The sequence below is a fragment of the Eptesicus fuscus genome, chromosome 18, assembly GCF_027574615.1.
Source record: "Eptesicus fuscus isolate TK198812 chromosome 18, DD_ASM_mEF_20220401, whole genome shotgun sequence".
In the NCBI taxonomy this organism is placed as follows: domain Eukaryota; kingdom Metazoa; phylum Chordata; class Mammalia; order Chiroptera; family Vespertilionidae; genus Eptesicus; species Eptesicus fuscus.
This window is the reverse complement of record NC_072490.1, coordinates 39,491,348-39,512,373: the sequence shown is the minus strand read 5'-3', so window position 1 is coordinate 39,512,373 and position 21,026 is coordinate 39,491,348. Positions and strand designations below refer to the sequence as shown.

The 21,026-nt window shown below is 44.7% G+C and overlaps 1 protein-coding gene across 2 annotated transcripts in view; it reads left to right on the top strand.

Annotated features, from left to right (window-relative positions):
• The first annotated feature begins 3,969 nt into the window (after positions 1–3,969).
• The window catches only part of GRM7 (glutamate metabotropic receptor 7), a 734,510-nt gene continuing 717,453 nt past the window's right edge, over positions 3,970–21,026 (top strand). For both annotated transcript variants that reach the window (XM_054729938.1, XM_028161218.2), the window contains exon 1: positions 3,970–4,488. In XM_054729938.1, the coding sequence (XP_054585913.1) occupies positions 3,970–4,488 (519 nt within the window). The remainder of the gene's footprint in view (positions 4,489–21,026) is intronic.

Genomic DNA, 21,026 nt, shown 5'->3' with positions numbered 1-21,026 from the left:
ACGTTCTAGAAACTGCATACTGTGACTAAGAGGACAGCAATTTATCTGCCATCATTTCTGCTCTGGCACTTTATATTTCAGTCACTGTCGAATAAAGACAGTGGGGAATGGCAAAACCGGTTCTGATTCGTGGAACACATGAGTGCTTCTTAGGTACAAAACACCATTCTAAACATTCCTGTCCGGGAGAAAAGACAAATAATACCCAGCCCTTACCCTCAAGACTCTTACAACCTGGCAGGGGAAGCAAGACATGCACACAGGTGACTGCGATGAGAAGAAGATAATGACTGCTGCCAGATGTTTGGGGAGAATGAGCAGGGCTAAGAGAGAACACAGAATAAGGCCACATTTAATAGTCAGCCAAGATATATTTATTGAGCAATCACACGACATGAAATGAAAATGGAGGAGTAGCCCGGCCGGCGTGCCTGAGCATAGACCTATGAGCAGGAGGTCAAGGTCTGATTCCCAGTCAGGGCACATGCCCAGGTTTCGGGCTCCATCCCCAGTGCAGAGCATGCAGGAGGCAGCCCATCAGTGATTCACTGGCATCATCGATGTTTCTATCTCTCTTTCCCTCTCCCTTCTTCTCTGAAATCAATAAAATTATATTTTAAAAAAGAAAAGGAAACAGAGGAGTAGAACATGGGTCCAGACATGAGCAGGTGAAAAAAATCAAGTGACATTACTTGCTACCAGCTCTCCAAATATTTTTTGTCACCAAGTTCCTAATAAATAACCTTAAATTTAAAACTTAATAATGATCTAGTCTCTGTCAAATACAGCCTGAAGTATCAACGCCTCAATAATAGGATCATAGTACTTGTGTTTCCAAGTATGCCTTTCTATTACTGTTTGTTTCTTTTTATCTTTCCAAATTAGCTGATGCTACCGCAAACAGTATCTATTTCAGCTGTTCCACCATTTTTGATCTGGTGTATTGCAACAGTTGAATTAAAAGAGGATATTTTTGGTTTTGAACAAGAGAAAAAAAATAGTATATAATTGGAAAAAATCTGGAGGCAGTCTTTCAGGCAAGGCTGAATCCAGGAATTCAAATCTTTTCATCAGGCCCCTACTTATCTCTGCCCCTGTTCCTCCTTCTCTCTTCCTTTTCCCTCTCATGTATCTGTTATTATGAGGTTAAAACATCCCCCGTTTATGTGGAAGCTCCTGGCACAGCTACAGGCTTCCTATCCTCTTACAGAGCTCCAGGACCAGCAGGAAGGAGCTGGGCCATCACAGCATAAGGGTGTACAAAGCGTGCACTTATGTAGCAGAACATTATACCTAAACGTGATTGATAACCACATTGTACACATGGGTAGGTTACCATATTAATTACAGCACTGTTTTCTTGAAGATGGCAGTAAAATGTTGTTCTTATAAAATCACAATACTACATTTTCCAAAATATAAAATGTTTTGAGGCTTGGATGGAGGTGGGGGGGCAGGGCTTTTTCCCCCTAACTCATGCACAGGTTGTCTATTGGATAGTGGTAACTCTGTGTTACTACTGGAGTTACTTCAGCAAAGTCCCAGGATGGTTTTGGTTGAGTTCCATTCTCATCCTTAATCTCATCATCACTATAGTTCAAAGGATCCCATGCATTGACTAGCCAAGCCTGGATTATAGGAATTGGCGTCTATTTTTCTCAAACCTTAAATATTGAAACATGGAGAAAAGGCATATCCAAAAAGAAATTGACAGTCTTGAGTGGTCCTTAGAAAAAAGAGGAATAGGTGGTGGCAAGAAAAATAAAAGTCCTCTATACCAGGAAATGTTTGTAATGTTGTTTGGATATCGCAACGTTGGTTTCCTACATATAAAGCAACAGAGTGTATTGGCTTAAAGAGAGTACCATGGCCAAAGGCACATGGCCTATTTTAACAGAGGATTTGGGAGTTAAAATATAACTTGGAGGGCATCCAATTCAATCTCATCATTTTACAGATGGGGAAACTAAAACCCATACGGAGGAACAGAAATGCCAAGGGGTACCCAGGTAGTTAGTGGCAGAGACAACCAACTACCTGTCTACTGACTTTTTGGTGTGTGTGTGTGTGTGTGTGTGTGTGTGTGTGTGTGTGTGTGTGTGTGTGTTGTACAAGGTCATCTTTAGTACATTAACAAGAACAACAAAAAGTATAGTCTTGCCCTAGCTGGTTTGGCTCAGTGGACAGAGCATCAGCCCAAGAACTGAAGGGTCCTGGGTTCAATTCCAGTCAAGGGCATGTACCTCAGTTGCAGGCTCGATCCCCAGCCTGATCAGGACATGTGCAGGAGGCAACCAATCAATGTGTCTCTTTCACATCGATGTTTCTCTCTCTCTCTTGTCTCTCCCTTCTACTCTCTCTAAAAGAAGAAAAAAAAAAACAATGGAAAATATTCTCCTCAGGTGAGGATTAACAACAACAAAACAAGGTCTAGCCTTGGTTCTGGTTTGCTCTCACCCTCGAATCTGTGCGATATGGCTTTGCTGCACTCCAACAGAAAGCCTGGAGAAGAGCTGGGTTAACCTGCCTCAGTGCACTCTGGTCCCCAAGGACAGAGACATCACCTTTCCTTACACAGGAACTAGGGCCACTTGTTGCTTTAATGGCCAAGTTTGCGCTGGGCCTGCAGGGACACCTTTGAAAAAGAGCTTCTTAAATTGCCCTGCAACCTGCTCTGGCATCCTGATTTGGAGAGAAAGGCATCCGGAATCACTGAGGAGACTTCTGTCTGCTGGGCTTTCCTCCTACAAGCCCGCTTTTCTGCCTTTCCCGCCCTCCAGAACCTGTCACCAGCCGGAGGCATCTCTGGAAATGGGTAGGAGGGAGCCTTACACCTGTCAGCACCTGAGAAGGAAGTGGGCTCTGCAGAGTTCTCAGCCCTTCCATCTCTTGGCAGGGAAATAGAAAAAGGGGGGAGTGTGAGGCTTCCACCACAGATTTAGGGGGGCTACTTCGGTTGGTTCATCCGGCTCTGGCCCCAGTAATCCCTGAAGACCAAGCATGTACTTCCTTCCATTCCTGACGTTTCTTGTTGGCATCTTTCCCTACAGGGAGCCCATGCCTGGCCCGGGGAGAAGTCTGTGGGTAAAGGTTCTGTAAGTCATGAATCAGGCTCCTGTGTGTTTGTACGTTTTTCTTGAGAAAAACTGACACCGAGAAGAGATCAGCAGCAGAGACGGTCTTTCCCTGGCCCTTCCCTCCATCACTTGCGAGACTCCCATTCTCCTGGAGCTGACAGCCGGGCTCCGGACTCCAGGTCGGGAGCTGTCAGCACCGTACATCCTGGTCCCATCCTGGGGCTGATGCCTCCGGCGCCTGTGGGTGCAGGCGAGCATCAAGAGGCTTCTACAGAGAGATGGGGGCCAGAATCCCTGGCCTGCGACCTGAAATCCCTAAATTCCCTGGGGACCTAGAAACTCCCAATCGCAGGCACTCCCTCCCCCGTCCCCGCACACGCCAGCCGCCCACCCAGTCCCCCCCCCCCCTTTCCTCAGCACGCAGTCCCTCCCTGCGTGATGATGCAAACCAGTGGGGAGGGCGGGCACTGGGAAGGGTGGGGATAGACCAGGAGCTAGCGAGGGAGGGAGGGAGTGGGAGGAGGAGGAGAGGGAGCCGAACGACCATTTAAAGCGATAGCAATCCGTGCCCTCTCCCCAGTGTTGGGCTGTTGAAGAGCTCCAGCGGCAAGCCAGAGAGCGCCCGCGCGGAGCGCCGGCTGGCGAACCCGAGAGCGCACGGCACCCCAAGCTGGCAGGCGCCGCGGGACCCCCCCACACTCTCCGGCCGCCCCTCCCCGGGTGCCCCCACCCTCTGTGACAGCAGGAGCCTCCGGGCTTTCCCCGAGGAACTCATCCCACGGAGCCTGGACCCCGGCGAGCCCGCCACCGCACCCTCCAGCGCCGCCGCCGCCGCAGCCGGAGCAGCCGGAGCCCCCGGAGCCGCCGGAGCAGCCGGAGCCGCCGGAGCAGCATGGTCCAGCTCCGGCAGCTGCTCCGCGCCCTGACTTTGATGAAGTTCCCCTGCTGCGTGCTGGAGGTGCTCCTGTGCGCGCTGGCGGCGGCGGCGCGCGGCCAGGAGATGTACGCCCCGCACTCCATCCGGATCGAGGGGGACGTCACCCTCGGGGGGCTGTTCCCAGTGCACGCCAAGGGTCCCAGCGGAGTGCCCTGCGGCGACATCAAGAGGGAGAACGGGATCCACAGGCTGGAAGCGATGCTCTACGCCCTGGACCAGATCAACAGCGATCCCAACCTGCTGCCCAACGTGACTCTGGGCGCGCGGATCCTGGACACTTGTTCCAGGGACACTTACGCGCTGGAACAGTCGCTCACTTTCGTCCAGGCGCTCATCCAGAAGGACACCTCCGACGTGCGCTGCACCAACGGCGAGCCCCCGGTGTTTGTCAAGCCGGAGAAAGTAGTCGGAGTGATTGGGGCGTCGGGGAGCTCCGTCTCCATCATGGTAGCCAACATCCTGAGGCTTTTCCAGGTAGGGGGGCGCTCCCTCGGGGGCAGAGCGCGCCGTTCCTCCCCGCCCCGCGCTGTTTATCCTGAAAAGCTGGTTTTGGACTCCAGGGGGTGCGGGGTCAGGTGTCAGCCTCCGCGCATCTCCACCCCGGAGATCCTGCCGAACCCCTTCCACCCCACCCGAGGAAGTACCTTCCCGGCTTGGTTCCCTGCCCCTCCACCTCTCCCCCCCTGTCTGCGCTTCACTCCATCCGGCTTGGCATCCTGGATTTATGGCCCCGTTTACAAGAAGCACTCTGCGAAAAACAAGGCGATGATTGAAATGGGTTTGCGTTAGAGTGAAAGACGGTCCGAAAACAGGCTTGCAAAGTGCCGGCCTCCGGTGCGAGCCGGGGAGGCGCGCGGAGTGTGAAAGATGAGAAGGCGCCTGGAACCCGGGCGTTTCTCAACTCCCCGGCTTCCCGGCCCCCAGCCGCCCAGCGAGTCGCGGCGGCCTCGGAAAGACTGGAGAAGCGCTAGGGAGGCACCGCTGAAACCCAGGGCTGGGTCTTCACCCGCCTGTGGGTGCTAATTGCCCACCTCTCTCGCGGGCGGGCTGGCTTTCCCGACCTGTAGCCTGTCTCCCCTCCCCGGGCGACACTCCCCAAGTGGGGAGATGCCACCCTCAGACGTGACCCCCTGGTGATTTGCTGGGTGCCAGCGTTGGCACCGTCTAAATGGCATTTGCAGCCCGGCCACTGGCAGGAGCTGGGCGATCAATTTTCTACTCCTGCCACTTCAGAGCCAGAGATGAGCTCATGCTAACTGCGAAACAAAATCGCTTTCGCTGCCTCATCCCTCCGCCCGCCCTTTCCCGAGACCTCCCTAATGCAGCCCACTCCCCCCGCACCCCGCGCCCCGCAACCCCAGTCCTCCGCTCCCAGGACGATTCCCGGAGCCGGAGCCGGGGGAGAAGGCGCAGGGAGCGAGGCAGTGAGTGGGGCGCACTGAGCCAGGCCCGCGGTCCGCAGGCTCCGGGCGCCAGAGGGCAACCACGAAAGGGGAGGAAGGCGGCTGGGGCCCCTGAGCGGTGGGTTCCACCGCAGCTCCCTGGCCGGCGCTCCCGCAGCCTCTGCCCCGCCACTGCCTTGGGTAGACACGGATGGCTTTGGGGTGAAGAAATTGAGGGTCTGTGAGACTGTGGGTTGCCTTCTCCTTGTCTCTCCATGTTTCTCCCTATGTCTCTTTCTCTCCTTTCTCCCTGATTTGTTTTCTTTCTCTATTTCTTACCCTTCCTTTCAGTGTCTGCCTCTCCTCTCCCTCTGCCCCCACCTCCGAGTTTTGCGTCCATCTCTGTCTTGAGGTGAGACTTTCCTGAGGCACAGCGAGCTCTCTCCCTGCCTGGCAGTGCCCAGACCCAGTGAATCCCGCTCCAGATGTTCGGGCTCACTCTGCTGCCCTTTTGGCCCCTGTTAAAGAATTGGCTCCCTCTCCCGGGCTTTTCCTAAGGGTGTTGGGTTTCTGGAGGGGACTTCTTGTGAGATTCAAGCTGTCACCACATCAGCTCCCCGGAGTGTGAAGTTTGTGTTTGTGCCAGAAGGAGGGGTGCCTTCCCAGCCTGCAGCCTGATTGGGCCTCTCTGCGGCCCGGGCCTCCCTAACCCCTCCGAAGTAGGGATCCTGAAGATCAAGTGCTTTGGGGGCAGCCTTCACTCTGAGTTGAGGCTTTTAGGAAGAGCTTGAGTTGTTCAAAGCAAAACCCCAGTGCTGCCTGCATCCCTGAGTTAAGGCTAGACAACTTGAGGGGGCAGTACCCTGGGAGAGGATGCGTCAGAGATCACCTGGGAATCCCCCGGCAATTCCCAGGTTTTTTTCCCAGAGCCCTGGGGGTTGAAGGTGTGTTTGGTGTTTAGCATTTTTAAACTATTTTGCTGCCTGTTCCTATCTTCACTCGGAGCAGGGCGGTCCTGCAGATGGGCCTGTCAGAGGAAAAGAGTGAAATGTTCAAGTCCAGAGAGAGGCTGCAGACTCGGTGGAAGGACTGTTTGCTGAACCAGGTTCCAGGGGGAGCTGGTTCCTCTTCTGGTGTGTGAATCTGAGGCACTTGTGAGGCAGGAAGCAGCTTGCCTTACACTGAGTCCCTCCGTTCCCTGGGCTGGAAGGAAAGGAGCCGAAAGCCAGTGATAGCAGTGTGGGCTGGGAGCAAAGCCATTCAGAGAAAACACTGTCATTTCCCCCTAATTTGCAAATTGCAGCTATTCATGTTGGATTGAGCAGCTGAGGGGGAAAGGGCCCTCCGGTTTTCACCTGCGTCTATTGAGAAGAGGCTGGTAGTAGGAGGAATGCATCAACTTGTAGCTTGTGCTGCAAGCTGGCTGTAACTGCCTGTGTGGGCATCCTGGTTAAACACTGCCCATGTTGGGATATATAGCGGCTTTTTTTTTTTTTTTTGCATGTGATCTTAGAGACTCCTGGCATGCCATCCAACCCTCAGGTTCCAGACTGTGTAGACTTGCAAATTGACTAGAGAGAATAGTGGTATCCAGACCGACCCATTGTTCAAAGGCACCGAGGGAAAGAACCGGAGGGGAATCTTCGCTGGGATTGCTGGGTTCAGCTCAATTAAGATTGTCCTATAAACAGGAAACTCCTCTAAATGATTGAATTCCTGTTCTCTTTTCCCCAGCCCCTGTGGGTTGCTGTGGGGACCATGCCAAACCTATCCTTTAAGACAGAAATGTATGGTGAGAGAAGCTTCTAGGCTTAGGGAAGGAATACCTAGTGACTCAAATGGGGGTTGCTAAGCGCTGGGGCGCAGGAGGGAGTAATGAGATAGTAATAGATGTCACAAATGCTGCTGCTGCCAGCAAAGCCTGGAACGAAGTTCCTCTCTGACAGTTAGGGCCTGGGCGAGAATGACTGCTCAGATGTCCACAGTGTGTATGACTTCAAATTCTCACTTGCCTGCTGGTGTCCCAAAGATGTAAGCCGAGCAAGTCTCTCTCTCCCTCTCCTCTATCGGAATTGGTTAGTAAGTGGCATGTCTGAGGGCAGGATTCATATCCAGTGGGTCTTACAAATCCAGGAATTTGAGGCTAATGAAATTAGTGTGTGGCCAGGGCTCTGCCAGCTATAATTAAGTCACGGTTACTGCCCTGCAATGCATTTTCAGCCTCAAAGAAGCATCGGGGAGGAATTTCTGGAGATTTGTTTCTGAGCCTGTACAAAATAATACTCTCGGATGCTAAGAAAGATTAAATGCAAATTAATATTGACTATCAGTAACATATTTTGAAAATAATCACCGAGTGGGGATGGCTAAAAGTAGAGAGCTTATGTAATACAGAGCCCAGAGGCTAAATCCCCTGACCACTGTTTCATGGGCTATAAGTAAGATATATGATAGTGGAAAGTAATGGGAATGTGTTTATTCAAGGCTTCTCTGGTATTGACTTGAGAGTATATACTCTGAGAGTATAAATTACTCTTGCTACATCCTGGGTCTGAATGAGCCATATTTCATGTGTAGTGTCATAGTCTGAGCTGTAGACTTGGAATTGAATGGCATCTATTTCAGTTTTGTTCCCTCAAGAGCAACTCAATGGAAAAAGTGTCCACTTGACCCTTGTCGGAGGATATCGCCAATCTAAACCTGTGGCCTATATATCATAAGTGAAATACATTTGTATATTTGTAAATGTTTTCTTTTTGTCCATTGAAGCTTCAATATTATCTCAAACTTTTAGGAAAACATTTTATATGTAAGTGCATAGTGTTCTTTCTTCCTTTTTTCTTCTTATCTATCTATCATCTATCTTATGTAATTGGATAGAATTGGGTACCTGGTATGGTGTGGTATTATTATTGTGTTGTTGTTTTTTTAAACAACTCTAACTTACTCTTTTTAAAATTTCATAAATATAGGTGTCAATGCCATTTGGAATAGTTTCTATAACAATCTCTGCCTCCACATTGACTGTTTGAGGAAATTTACCTAACAGATGGTGAGTGGGCAATTTTTAAAGGGGCATTTTTTAAAAGAGCAGAGAGGGAAGGAAGAGAGATAGGCACACACTATATTTGAAGAGACCTTCACGTGTATTTTATGTATACATACTCATTCAGTCAGAGTGTCTTTGGACATCTTTCCTTTAAGCATCATTGAAATAGTGGATGCCTTTAATTCAATTTTATAAAACATCTCTTTGTGTCATTATTTTGCTTGGAGAAAGATTGCTCTTGTCAAAACCCTTGTGTTTCCAGCATCCACTTTGAACATTTGAGTGAATTGGGGGGAACATTTTAAGAGTAAATATTCACATCTTTATAAATATTAGTCTAGGTGATTTCCCATATTCAGACTTTTCCCTTATTATTTTATTCGTGTGCTCCTTCATGACATATATATTAAGGCTAATGATGAGGAAAATGAACTCCTAGGTCAACTTACTGCATGGTTATGACCCGGGCAGGGAGAAAGAATGGTGGAGTTTATAGTAGCAGGCACAGCTCTCATTATTCAGTGTCCTATCCCCTTTCATCTTGCAAAAACACCAGGCTTTTCCTTCGGAAAACTTCAAACAGTGGCATTCTGCCTCCTCCATGGCCCCAGGGCTGATTGGTTCAGGTGTAGACATCTGACCTTGGCTCTGCCTATCAGAATCCTCCCCAAGATTTTTCTGTCAAAGAAAAATGGACAAATTGTCTTTTCTTCCCAGAACTTCCAAGTTGGGGATATCTGACTTCAGACTCCCAGTGGACATGCCACACAAGAGGAGACTTTCTGTAGAAAAAAAGCATGCCGCTGAGCAGGGCTGAGTGATGGAGAGAGGCGGAGCCTTGTTGGCATTCTGGAACTCCCAAACCCAACTCACTCATCACTGCATCCCTAAATTCCCAATGCTTGTGGGGTGTTTGTTTGTTTGTTTGCTTGTTTTTAAGATTTCCTTTCAGCCATGTTGAAAGCAACTGAAAGTATCATAGCTACAACAGCCAATATCCTATCCAATTTCCGACTTTATGTAAGGTCTGCTGACTGGAAATCAAGTGATAAATCATATCTGACAGCCCTAGTTGGTTTGGCTTAGTGGTTAGAGCGTCGGCCCTTGGACTGAAGGGTCACGGGTTCGATTCTGGTCAAGGGCACATATTTTGGTAGCAGGCTTCATCCCCGCCCTGGTTGGGATGCAGGGGCATATTCGGGAGGCAACCAGTCAATGTCTCTCTCACATTGATGTTTCCCTCCCCTTGTTTCTCCCCTTCCTTCCAGTGTGTCTAAAAAATTTGGAAGAAATATCTTCAGGTGAGGGTTAACAACAACAAAAAATCATACCTGATATTTTCTTCACTTTTAATATAGTTCTCCTAGCCCAGGCTTGGGATATTCAAAACTTTGCATCCTTTCCCACTCTTCCCAACATTTACTGTTTGAGCTTTCAGCATTTGCCATCTTCATGCAGTTGAGAGAGAAGGCAGACACTTTCTGATGTAAATTGCAGCCTATAGACCTTCCATTTGGAAGCTTTAGAGTCATACTTGGTTCCTTTCATTAAAGCCAATCTTTCCTTGATGTCCCTGGGGCACAGAAGCATCTTTATGGCATAATGGAGTAGGAAGTGCTTTCACTCGGAGTCACTCTATAGTAAGCATCAAGCCTAATGTTTCTCATCCTTTTTACTTTAAATAGGCAAAAAAGAAAAGTGCTAAACACATCTTCCCAACAACTAAACTGCACATTTGATTACTATTTTAGAGGACATTTATGTAACACATAGTCAGACTAATTAATGGACCTTTTGCCAATTGGCACAGTAAATATATATGTTTCATGCACTTCATAAAAATACAAAACAATAAAATCTTTTTACAGGTAAATATTTATCCAAGAAGAGTATGCTGCCAGCACACTTAATATTGTTAATTTCCATGTTTGACAAGTAACCTCCTTTCAGTTGTATTTACTACTAAATGTTTCTTGGATCAAAGTTATAAGGTCAAAAATAAAATGTACGTGATTTCAATGATACAGGACACATACTTTATTTTAAGAGATCAGAAGTTCTCATTTCTTTTCAATAATAGTAGTAGTGACCATAATAATAATTTAAGTCTTTACTACGCAATGTACTGTAAATACTTCATCTCATTTACTTTTGACAAAAGTCCTTCGAAGGGCATATTTTCCTCCCTATTGTACAGCTGAAGAAAGTGATTCTCAAAACCTCAAATCACATAGCAGGTAAGTGTCAAAGATTAGATTCAGACTTACCGTATTTTCCGGTGTATAAGACGACTTTTTAACCCAGGAAAATCTTCTCAAAAGTCGGGGGTCGTCTTATACACCAGGTGTCATCTTATAGGGCGGGTATATCTCAAACTCTCTATTTTAACTGGAAAAGTTGGGGGTTGTCTTATACGCCCAGTCGTCTTATATGCCGGAAAATACGGTAGATTTGCCTGACAATACTCAGGTTGGTAGCCAATAACCATGCTGCTCCGTTGTACAAACACAGAAATGCTTAAAATAATTATAGCTTTGCCTTCCCTGTAGTTATAGTGGCTTAAACACATCAAAGATGCTGATTGCTTAACCACATCTGTTTACAGAAAGGTATCATATTTTCCATTCTAAAACAAGATTAAGTCTGTGGCTCTATAGAAAGTTGAGTACACACATCCTCACCTCCAAATTGAAAGATGCCGGCTCTTCATCATTCAACAGGTAGCCCTGTGTGCAGGCAATAAATATACAGTAGACTTTTCATTCAAATAAATGAGAAAGATGCTTCTCTTTGTCCTGATTCAGTGCCCATCATTATGGATTATGATGGCTCTTCTTAAACTTGATTTCATTCACTCCGCTCTTTTTGCAGACCTCCAGTGGGGAAATCCATCATTCAGATGTATGTGCAAAGTGAGAGGACTGTATTAATACAATTGCTGAAAGTCAAGTTGAAGAGCACAGGAAATACATCCTAATAAATGCAACATTAATGTTTGTGTGGGCCGCAGAGTGAGGAGCAAGAGAATTTTCAGTTTAATGGATTATTTTGCCTGTTGCTATAAAAGTGCTGCAGTGTAATAGTTTTATAATTGGTCATTTACAGAATTCTCCATCTCCGGGTGTTATGCTTTCTCCATTGTGTGGCTGCTAATATTTTTCACTTGGTCTTGATGGAAGATAGCAGGAAGCCACACAAAGGGCTCAGACTGCTTTTCTGCATTATCATTTAGATGTAAATATGCCCATTTATTAAAGTACTATTTAAACATTTTTATCATGTTTTAAAATGAATTATGTTCTGAAGTTGTTTGCATAGGCAGACATAAGGGGGCATGTTTTCTAGTAGAAAACACACTTCTATCCAAGGACTTACTGGAATTTTCATGTAGAGGTTAAGAGTAAAATTCTGGAGTTAGACCTGAATTCATAGTCACCACTTATTACCTGTCTGACTGTGATCAAACAGGTACCACACGTCTCTCATCAATTTCTTTTTAAAAAATAGGTTTTTATTGATTTTAGAGAGAGAGGAAAGGAGAGGGAGAGAGAGAGAAACATTGACGAGAGAGAAACTGATCATTGATTGACTGCCTCCTGCACACCCCCTACTGGAGATTGAGCTGGCAACCCAAACTGCTGGTGCATGGGTTGATGTTCAACCACTGAGCCACACAGGCCGGGCCACATCACTTTCTTTATCTTTGAAATGGGGCTAATAAAAATGTACCTGCCTGATTGAATAATTGTAAGGACTGAAGAAAACATGCATGGAAATATTTTAGCACCAAGTTTAGCATGCCGTGAGTATTCAATACATTTAAATGTTATTATTTTATTATCATGCTATCATTAAATGATACTCTTGCTTAGATGTCACTATTGCTAAATTTGCTATAAAAGTACTATAATAATCCAGGCTGGGTTCCACCTTTCTGTTTCTTTTGTTTAAATGGAGAATGAACACACAGAGAGGAAGCAGGCACTTTAGTGATGCTATTCCGTGGAACGAGAATTCCCATGGCAATGCTTAAAGCAGATCATGAAGTCCAAGGACCTAAAATAGTGGACTTCATGGAGTTATAGTGGCTTAAACACATCAAAGATGCTGATTGCTTAACCACATCTGTTTACAGAAAGGTATCATATTTTCCATTCTAAAACAAGATTAAGTCTGTGGCTCTATAGAAAGTTGAGTACACACATCCTCACCTCCAAATTGAAAGATGCCGGCTCTTCATCACTCAACAGGCAGCCCTGTGTGTGAGCAACAGGCTGCAAAGTTGGCCCGCCCCAAGTTTGAATTCCACTGTGGCCCTTTTCTAGCTATAGAACTTTGAGGCAGTTGCTTAAACTTTTTGAGCTTTACTGTTAGTTTCCTCATCTATATTTTTCCAGAAATATTTATTAAGTATCCTCATATGCACAGTTCCACATGCTTGGACCTATCGTGAATAAAATAGACAAGAACTCTCTCTTTATTTCTCTTTATTTCTTTTCTTCCTTCCCTTCCCTTCCCTCCTATTCTTTCCCTCTCTCCTTCCCTCCCTTCCTCCCTCCCTCCCTCCCACCTTCCCTCCCTCCCTCCCTCCCTCCCTCCCTCCCTCCCTCCCTTCCTTCCTTCCTTCCTTCCTTCCTTCCTTCCTTCCTTCTTTCTTTTTCTCTCTCTCTTTCTCTCTCTCCCTCCCTCCTCTCGCTCTCTCTCCTCTCACAGCTTACACTGTCACAGGGTCCCACCTGGGCTCTTAATTCTGCTGCTCACTTGCTTCCATACATGGTGTATGCATCTGTGTAAAGGCTGCATGGAGCAGTTCATTCATTTTCATTGCTGTATAGTATTCCAGTCGTATAAGTGGAAACAGATGAGTGTTATAAATCAATCGTATGGTGCCTTAGAAGCTGGTGAGTGCGATTGGATAAGAAAAAGACTGGAACACTGAAGGGTATTTGGTTGTGAGTGCTGGAGGGGAGCATTCTAATTTTAAGTAAGGTGTTCAGGATAGATTTCTTAAAGACTTGAAGTGAGCGAGTTGTCAGAGGGATTTGGGGGGCGACCATACCCTGAAAGCAGTGTCAAAATTCAAAGGTAGAAATATGTCTGGTGGGTTAGAGGAATGTCAGGGAGGTCAGAGGTCTGAGTAAGTGAGTGGGGAGGAAGGGGCAGCAGGAGGGCTTGAGGTCCGAGGTGTGATGGGGTAGATTGGGTAGGTCCTTGAAGGCCATCATTTTGTGTTTTACTCTAAATGTAGGCAGCCAGTGGTAGGATTTTAGCACAGGCATGCCATGACCTCTCTCTTGTTTTAGAATGATAAGTCTACCTGTGGTATTGAGGATGGGGAGAAAGAGTGGAATTGGGTGAAATCTCAAGAGGCAATTAGTGGTGTCTACAAGATAGATGTTAGCGACTTGTGCCAGCATATTAGCAGCAGATGTTCCAAGAAGTGGCAGATTTGGAAGGTTGTGACAGCATTTCCTGGCAAGGGGAATGCAGATGTGAAAGGAAGAAAGGGGGCAAGGGCGAATACAGGATTTGGGGCCTGGGTCAGTGGAAAAGTGAAGTTGTTATCACCTGAGAAGGAAGAGGCTTAGGAAGAAACACATTTGAGGGACTACAGATCCGTTTTGGAGATATAGAATCTGAGATTTTTGTTTGTTTTAAATATATTTTTATTGGTTCCAGAGAGGAAGGGAGAGGAAGAGAGAATCATTGATCAGCTGCTTCCTGCACGCCCCACACTGGGATGGAGCCTGCAACCCCGGACATGTGCCCTGACCGGAATCGAACAGTGACCTCCTGGTTCATAGGTCCATGCTCAACCTCTGAGCCATGCCAGCTGGGCTTTGAGATATTTTCTTGATATCCAAGTAGAGATGTTGATGTTGAATATGCAGCCGGATGAGCAAATCTGCAGTTCTAAGAAAGGTCGAGACTAAGGATACATATTAACACTGTATTCTCAAAACATTTAATAAGTATTAGCTAAAAAATAATTATCTGAAATGAAAAAAATCCTGTATAGTTGAGCCTTGAACAACATGGGAACGAGGGCCACCAACCCTCTTGCACAGTCCAAAATCCACATATAACTTCTCACTCACCCAAAACTCAGTGGTCCCTCGGTATCTGGGGGGATGGGTTCCAGGACCCTCACAGTTACCAGAATCCCTGGATGATCAAGTCCCTTACCTAAAATGGTGTAAAACAATGCATATCATCGGCCCTCCATATCTTTGGACTTTCAATCGCAGATCAAAAATACTGTTTTCAATTCACAGTTGGTTGAATCCACAGATGTGAAACTCCTGGATACAAAGGGCTGACTGTATATTTATTGAAAAATATATGCATGTTAGTGGAATCATGCAGCTCAAACCCTAGTTTGTATTCACTCCAGTTTGCGTTCACAGTGAAACTGAACAAAATGGTGTAAATTATTGTAATAGTGTGTGTGACACAGACCTTTCACTGTGATGTTGTGGCCACAACCACATTTTGTAGGTTTAAGTTAGTTGTGATAGGGTACCTCTTTAATTAGAAGAAATTGTGAACAATCTAGTTCAGTGCAATTATTTTATGCCTCATCAAACTCAGTGGAGAATTTGCATCCCTGATATACATCAGAGTTTAAGTGGGAAAAGTAATGTCTTATAATAACCATATGGATAGCTACTTTGAACAATTTTTCCAGGGATTTCTCATCTTTCATTCACTTTGCAATTGAAAGCATGGCAGGGAAATTTTTATTCATGGTTTTGAGCTCCCTTTGGAAATCTGCAAAGTCTTGAATAGTTTTTGTAGGGAAACCAAAATTCTGTCCATATTCATTTGACTACCAGATATTGGTCTAAACATGTGCTTATGCTTAAAAAAAAAAAAGTCCCTAGCTGGTGTGGGGGCATGGGTTCCATTCCTGTCAGGGCACATACTCAGGATCTGGGCTCATATAGGAGACAACTGATGGATGTTTCTCTCTCTCTCTCTCTCTCTCTCTCTCTCTCTCTCTCTCTCTCTCTCTTTCTCTCTCTTTCTCTCTCTTTCTCTCTCTCCCCCTCCCTCCCTCTCTCCCCCTCCCTCCCTCTCCCTCACTCTCCCTCCCTCTCCCTCTCCCTCTCCCTCTCCCTCTCCCTCTCCCTCTCCCTCTCCCTCTCCCTCTCCCTCTCCCTCTCCCTCTCCCTTTTTCTCTCTAGAATCAATGGAAAACATATCCTCGGGTGAGGATAAAAAATAAACACATGACCACAATGTCTCTGCAAATCTGTAATTTCATTTTAACACTATCATTATGTAAACTATATTTTAATTATAATTATAACAAATTTTAGATCAACACACATCTATTTCTAGTGTGAAGGAGGAGCAGCATGTAGTAAATTTTATCAAAATATAGCATCTGAAAAACAGAACAGAGGGTAATTGTGTAATTTGGTATTCATTATAATTAAATTCAGTGGAGTTGGCATAATAGAATTAAGATTAAAAAACAACAACAACATTGGGGCACCATGCCTCCCTCTTCTAACACACAACAGAAAGATTTAGCATCTTTCTCTACAAAAATGAGGAAAGGAGGAGGCCAGAGATGAATACAGGCATGAGAAGAGTGGAACTAGGAAAAGTGAAATAAAAATGAACTATTACTTTTGGATTTGGTAAGTGGGAAAAATCTACTAGTGGGTATGCCTACCGGGGCTACGTTTTATGAAATACTTAAGCCCCATGTCATAAGCGGGGACATACAATCTTTGTTTCTTGTGTCTGATAATTGGTTGAGAAGGTTATCACAAGAATTGTATCTTACGAGCCAAGACCGTTGTGTTGAAATGATTGGCACTCCCTGAGCTCCCACTATCCAAGCTTGCTCTCTTTTTTGTTCCGGATTTATTTCAGTTTGGAGTGTAGGAGTGGGTTATAGGAAAGATTTTGTTCCGGATTTATTTCAGTTTGGAGTGTAGGATTGGGTTATAGGAAAGATTGTTGGACTTTCTCTATCTTCAGGAGGCAATATAGCATAATGGTTAAGACTGTAGGTGCTGGGCATAGTTCAAATCCCTGCTTTCCACTTGCTAACCATATCAGCTTGGGCAATTTACCTGATTACCTGGGCCTCACTATTCCCTTTGGTAAAATAATCATAATGACATTCCATCCTCATAAGACTTTTTTCAAGGTTAAATGAGGTTACCATTGCCAAGCACTTAATACGATGCATAGAGTACAGTGAGGCTTATTTATTATTGTGGTGTTCATTATTATCGTTGTTGTCATTGTCATCATCATCCCAGGTGTTATCACTATCTTTCTTATGACTTATTTCATTGGTCCCCAACCCCATTCCTGTCATGTTTCTGGTCAAAGGTAGAGTTGTGACAGAGCAATTGCTTTCACTGATATCTGGCTCCTACTCATCAAGGGGGCTTTACCAGGACACCATTTATTGCTGCTCGTTTAAACAATTCCTGTTTTGAGAAGGGCAGTTGGATATTGAGGCCAAGCAGGGCCCAGGAGAGAGGATTTTCTCTCTTCTTCATCCAGGGGACAAAGTGAAATATTCAGTCTTCAGAAGGAGATCCAGATCCAGCAAAAGGAACAATGTTTACTTGTATAGTTTTGTGATTCAGAACAAGTCAGACAGACTGACTTTGAACTCATTGCCATCACATACTGACAGTATGATCTTAGGTGTAAACTCTCTGAGCCCCACTGTACATCTGGAAAGGAAGGGGTTATACTAGTAGTATCTACTGCAGAGCATTGTTGTGAGTAATAAATGAGTAAATTCTCTCACAGCATTCAGCACATCGTTGGGCATCCAGTAAGCACCTAATAAAGTTTAGCTTCCATGACCACTACCACTGCTAATATTATTAAGGAGTTAAACAAACCTGAGGCCCTTCCTTTTCCCAGATCTCACATAATCCTTTGGACAGCAGCTCGAGTTGATCAAGCATTGCTTGTGTGCAAAGCCTCCTGAGCCCAGGGTCTCCTCAACTGCACTTCCAGTTCTGGGGGCAGAGTCCATGCCCCCACTGCCACCATCAGCATTGCCATCATTGGCACACCACATGGAGCACGCTCGGTGTGCCAGGCACCAAATTTATCCCTGTACATGCATATGTCAGGCGGTTTTCACATTCAAGTCGGAGGTTTTTGTTTGTTTGTTTGTTTGTTTTTAAATCTAGTTTATAGATAAAGATGCTGCAGTATTGAAAAGATAAGCAACTTGAAATGTAGCAAGAGGTGGAGCCAGGATTTTAAACCCCTATTTCTCTGACCTCAGGAGTCCTTAAATACAGGGTGGGACAAAAGTAGGTTTACAGTTGTAAGTGCACAAAACAGAGAGTTTATTCTTGTATTATTATTCATTAATTGCTGTATTATTTTCCATATGGACAGTTATGAATCTACTTTTACCAACACCTGTATTATTATACCACACCTTGGTAAGAAAATCTTCCAACCACTCCAGTAAGTAGAGAAGATTCTCAATCATCATATCCCTCTAGTCCCCATGCTACCCTCACCTGGTTGCAGGAAGGGAGAGAAGGGGACCTTTTCAAAGACCAAAAGGAACCAAGTGAGCCTGGCCTACATGGCTCAGTGGTTGAGCGTTGACCTATGAACCAGGAAGTCATGGTTCGATTCCTAGTCAGGGCACATGCCTGGGTTGCAGGCTCGATCCCCAGTAGATGTTTCTACCTCTCTATCCTTCTTCCTTCCTCTCTCTCTAAAATAAATTAAAAATATATATTATTTAAAAAAAGGAACCTACTCTCTTAAACCTTTCCAGAATCGACTAATGTTTTATTTTCTTCTTAAGAATCCCCCCCATGTTCTTTTTGGTACTTACCTTGCCCTTTTAGTATTTTTATGTTCTGTACATGACTCATCCACTCCATTTAATGTAATTTATTGGAGGTCAAGTAGAGGGTCTTACTCACACTGAAGTACAATTATCTCCTGTGGTGTGTAATGTAGGCCTTCTGCAGTTACTCACATGAGTTTTGTTGAATTATCCCCTATCAGGGATTGTTCAACAACAGTTCTTTAAAAGTTATACAGGAAATGCTTTCTTGTAAGGAAAACTTTTTAATTGTTTCTATTTTTATTGAATTTATTGAAAAACTGTAAAAAAAAATTTTTTTAGCTGATTATTTTTATAGAATTATTGTAGCAGTTCTGGATCTTCAGGTAACTGTTTTAGATTAAGTACTTCGTATTACCTTGTTTTAACATTTAATAGTAAACCTGAGTTTTCTCTATCAAACTTATGAGGCTTCACTAGCATTTATCTTAGGCTATTGCCCTAGCCAGTTTGGCTCAGTGGGTAGAGCATCAGCCTGTGGACTAAAGGGTCCCAGGTTCAATTCCGATCAAGGGCACATGCAGGGAGGAGGGGAGAGGGAGAGGGGGGAGGGGGAGGAGGGAGGAGGGAGGGAGGCAGGGCTGTGGGCTCAATCCCCAGTAGGGGGTGTGCAGAAGGCAGCCGATCAATGATTCTCTCTCATAATTGATGTTTCTATCTCTCTCCCTCTCCCTTCCTCTCTGAATCAATAAAAATATATATTTTTAAAAACTTAGGCTGTTGATTATGTGTTGGTGACTTTTCTGTTTACAATATATCATTTGAGTCAGGGGTGGGCTGGGTGGAAAGGTGCATCTTAGAGCCAGAAATTGCTTTTCTAGAGGGCTGGCATAAAGGACTGAGTTTTTTCATATTTCTGCAGAAGTAATAAATTGTTTTATTTGTATAATCCATTCATTCAAGAGGTATAAAATTACTTTCAAAGTGTTTATCCTAATTTGTACATATTCTTTTCTTTAGTCTTAATTGGAAAGAGAATAGGTTGAATGGAAGAAAGTCATTATGGCCACTGGGACCACAGGGGTAGGAGAGACAATTCCCTGAGTTTTGTTTTCATCTCTTCCCTGTTAATATTAATTGGCTAATGTCTTCAGTGCTTACTTATAAGGTGAAGGTACTTTGCTGACCATTGCAAATGGATTGTGTCATTTAATCCCTTGATAGTCATGTAATTGTTGTTATTATTGCCTATAATGCACACATGGATCAGAGCCTCAGAAGTGATTGTTTGCTCATTAAAATTTGGTAGAAGTGGCCCTGGCCAGCGTGGCTCGGTTGGTTGAGCATCGTTCCGCGCACGAGGCAGTTGCCAGTTCCATTCCTGGTCAGGGCACATGCCCGGGTTGTGGGTTCAATCCCTGATAGGGGACATGCAGGGGGCAGCTGATCCATGTTGTGCTCTCACACAAATGTTTCTCTTTCTCCCCCTCAACCTTTTCCTGTGTCTAAAAATCAATAAACTATTCTTTTAAAAATAATTTTAAAATAAAGATAATGAGTAAATTATTAAGGCTGTGTTAAGTTTAAAAGAGGCAATACTTTTAAAAAAAATATTGTAGAAGGGGAACTTGGACTCCTGTCTCTCTGACTCTCAAATCAGTGATTTTTCTCACTAAATTAAAGTTGTATAACTCTGTGAGAGTGGACTAGATAGTTTCTATAATTCCCTAAGCTGTAACTTTTTATAATTGTATTTCTGGTTTCAAGTTTGCAAGGGTAAGGAGAAATAGGGAAGAATTCCAACCTATTGAATGATATTTTTCTCAGATAAGTACGAGGTCTGCTTTATGACACCAATTCATTCATTCATTCATTCATTCATTCGTTCAGCATACACTGAATGTCTACTATGTGCAAGGGAACATCATGGTAGAGTGAGTGCCCCTTCCATAGCAATCCGAGAAGCCTGGACTGGCTTGCCTGGAATGTATGCGGGAGGGCTTTGGTGCTGAGAGCCTCGCTTGCCCCACACCAACAAAAGCAAGGCATCCTCACATTAGTTCACAGGCATCTTGATGCCATGGTACAGCAGCACCCATCGCTCTTACTATTTTTGCCTGGAATTAATGCTAGAAAGCCTTTGGTTTTGACCGGGAAAGTGGGTGCCGTCATGGGCTTGCTGGTACTATGTATGTGTGACATCATGTATCATCAGTCTGTAGGGACCTGCCATCTCTGCTTTTTACAAACTAAACAAGTACCTTCTTATTCCTCCTATGGGCCAGCTCTTGAGGGAGGCTAGCATACCCCACTGAGTACATCACTGGCTAAACGAACACTTTTTCAACCAGTGCTCATTCAGCGACCAGTGAGGTAGACTGACATTCCACTGCTAAGAGTAGAAAATGTTGTTCCTTTACGATTCATGGGGAAAATAGGCCACTGGATATGCTTTCTTCAGTTTAAAATGTTAGCTATAAATATTTAAATATTTCCCTCAATTTAAAATTGCTCATACAAAATTGTTTATATATGTAAACAATTTTAAATTGAGGGAATATATATATACATATATAAATTTTGACTTCTGCTAACAGTAACAAATGAAATTATTAGCAGACACACACACACACACACACACAAGAAAATAGTCAATCATATTTAATTCAATAACATGGTTTTTTGTAGATGTGTGGTTATGATTTTATATCTGCAGATGTATTTGCTGAAGCAAATATTTCTTTCACTTTACACAAGCTTGAATTCATTTAACACCTAT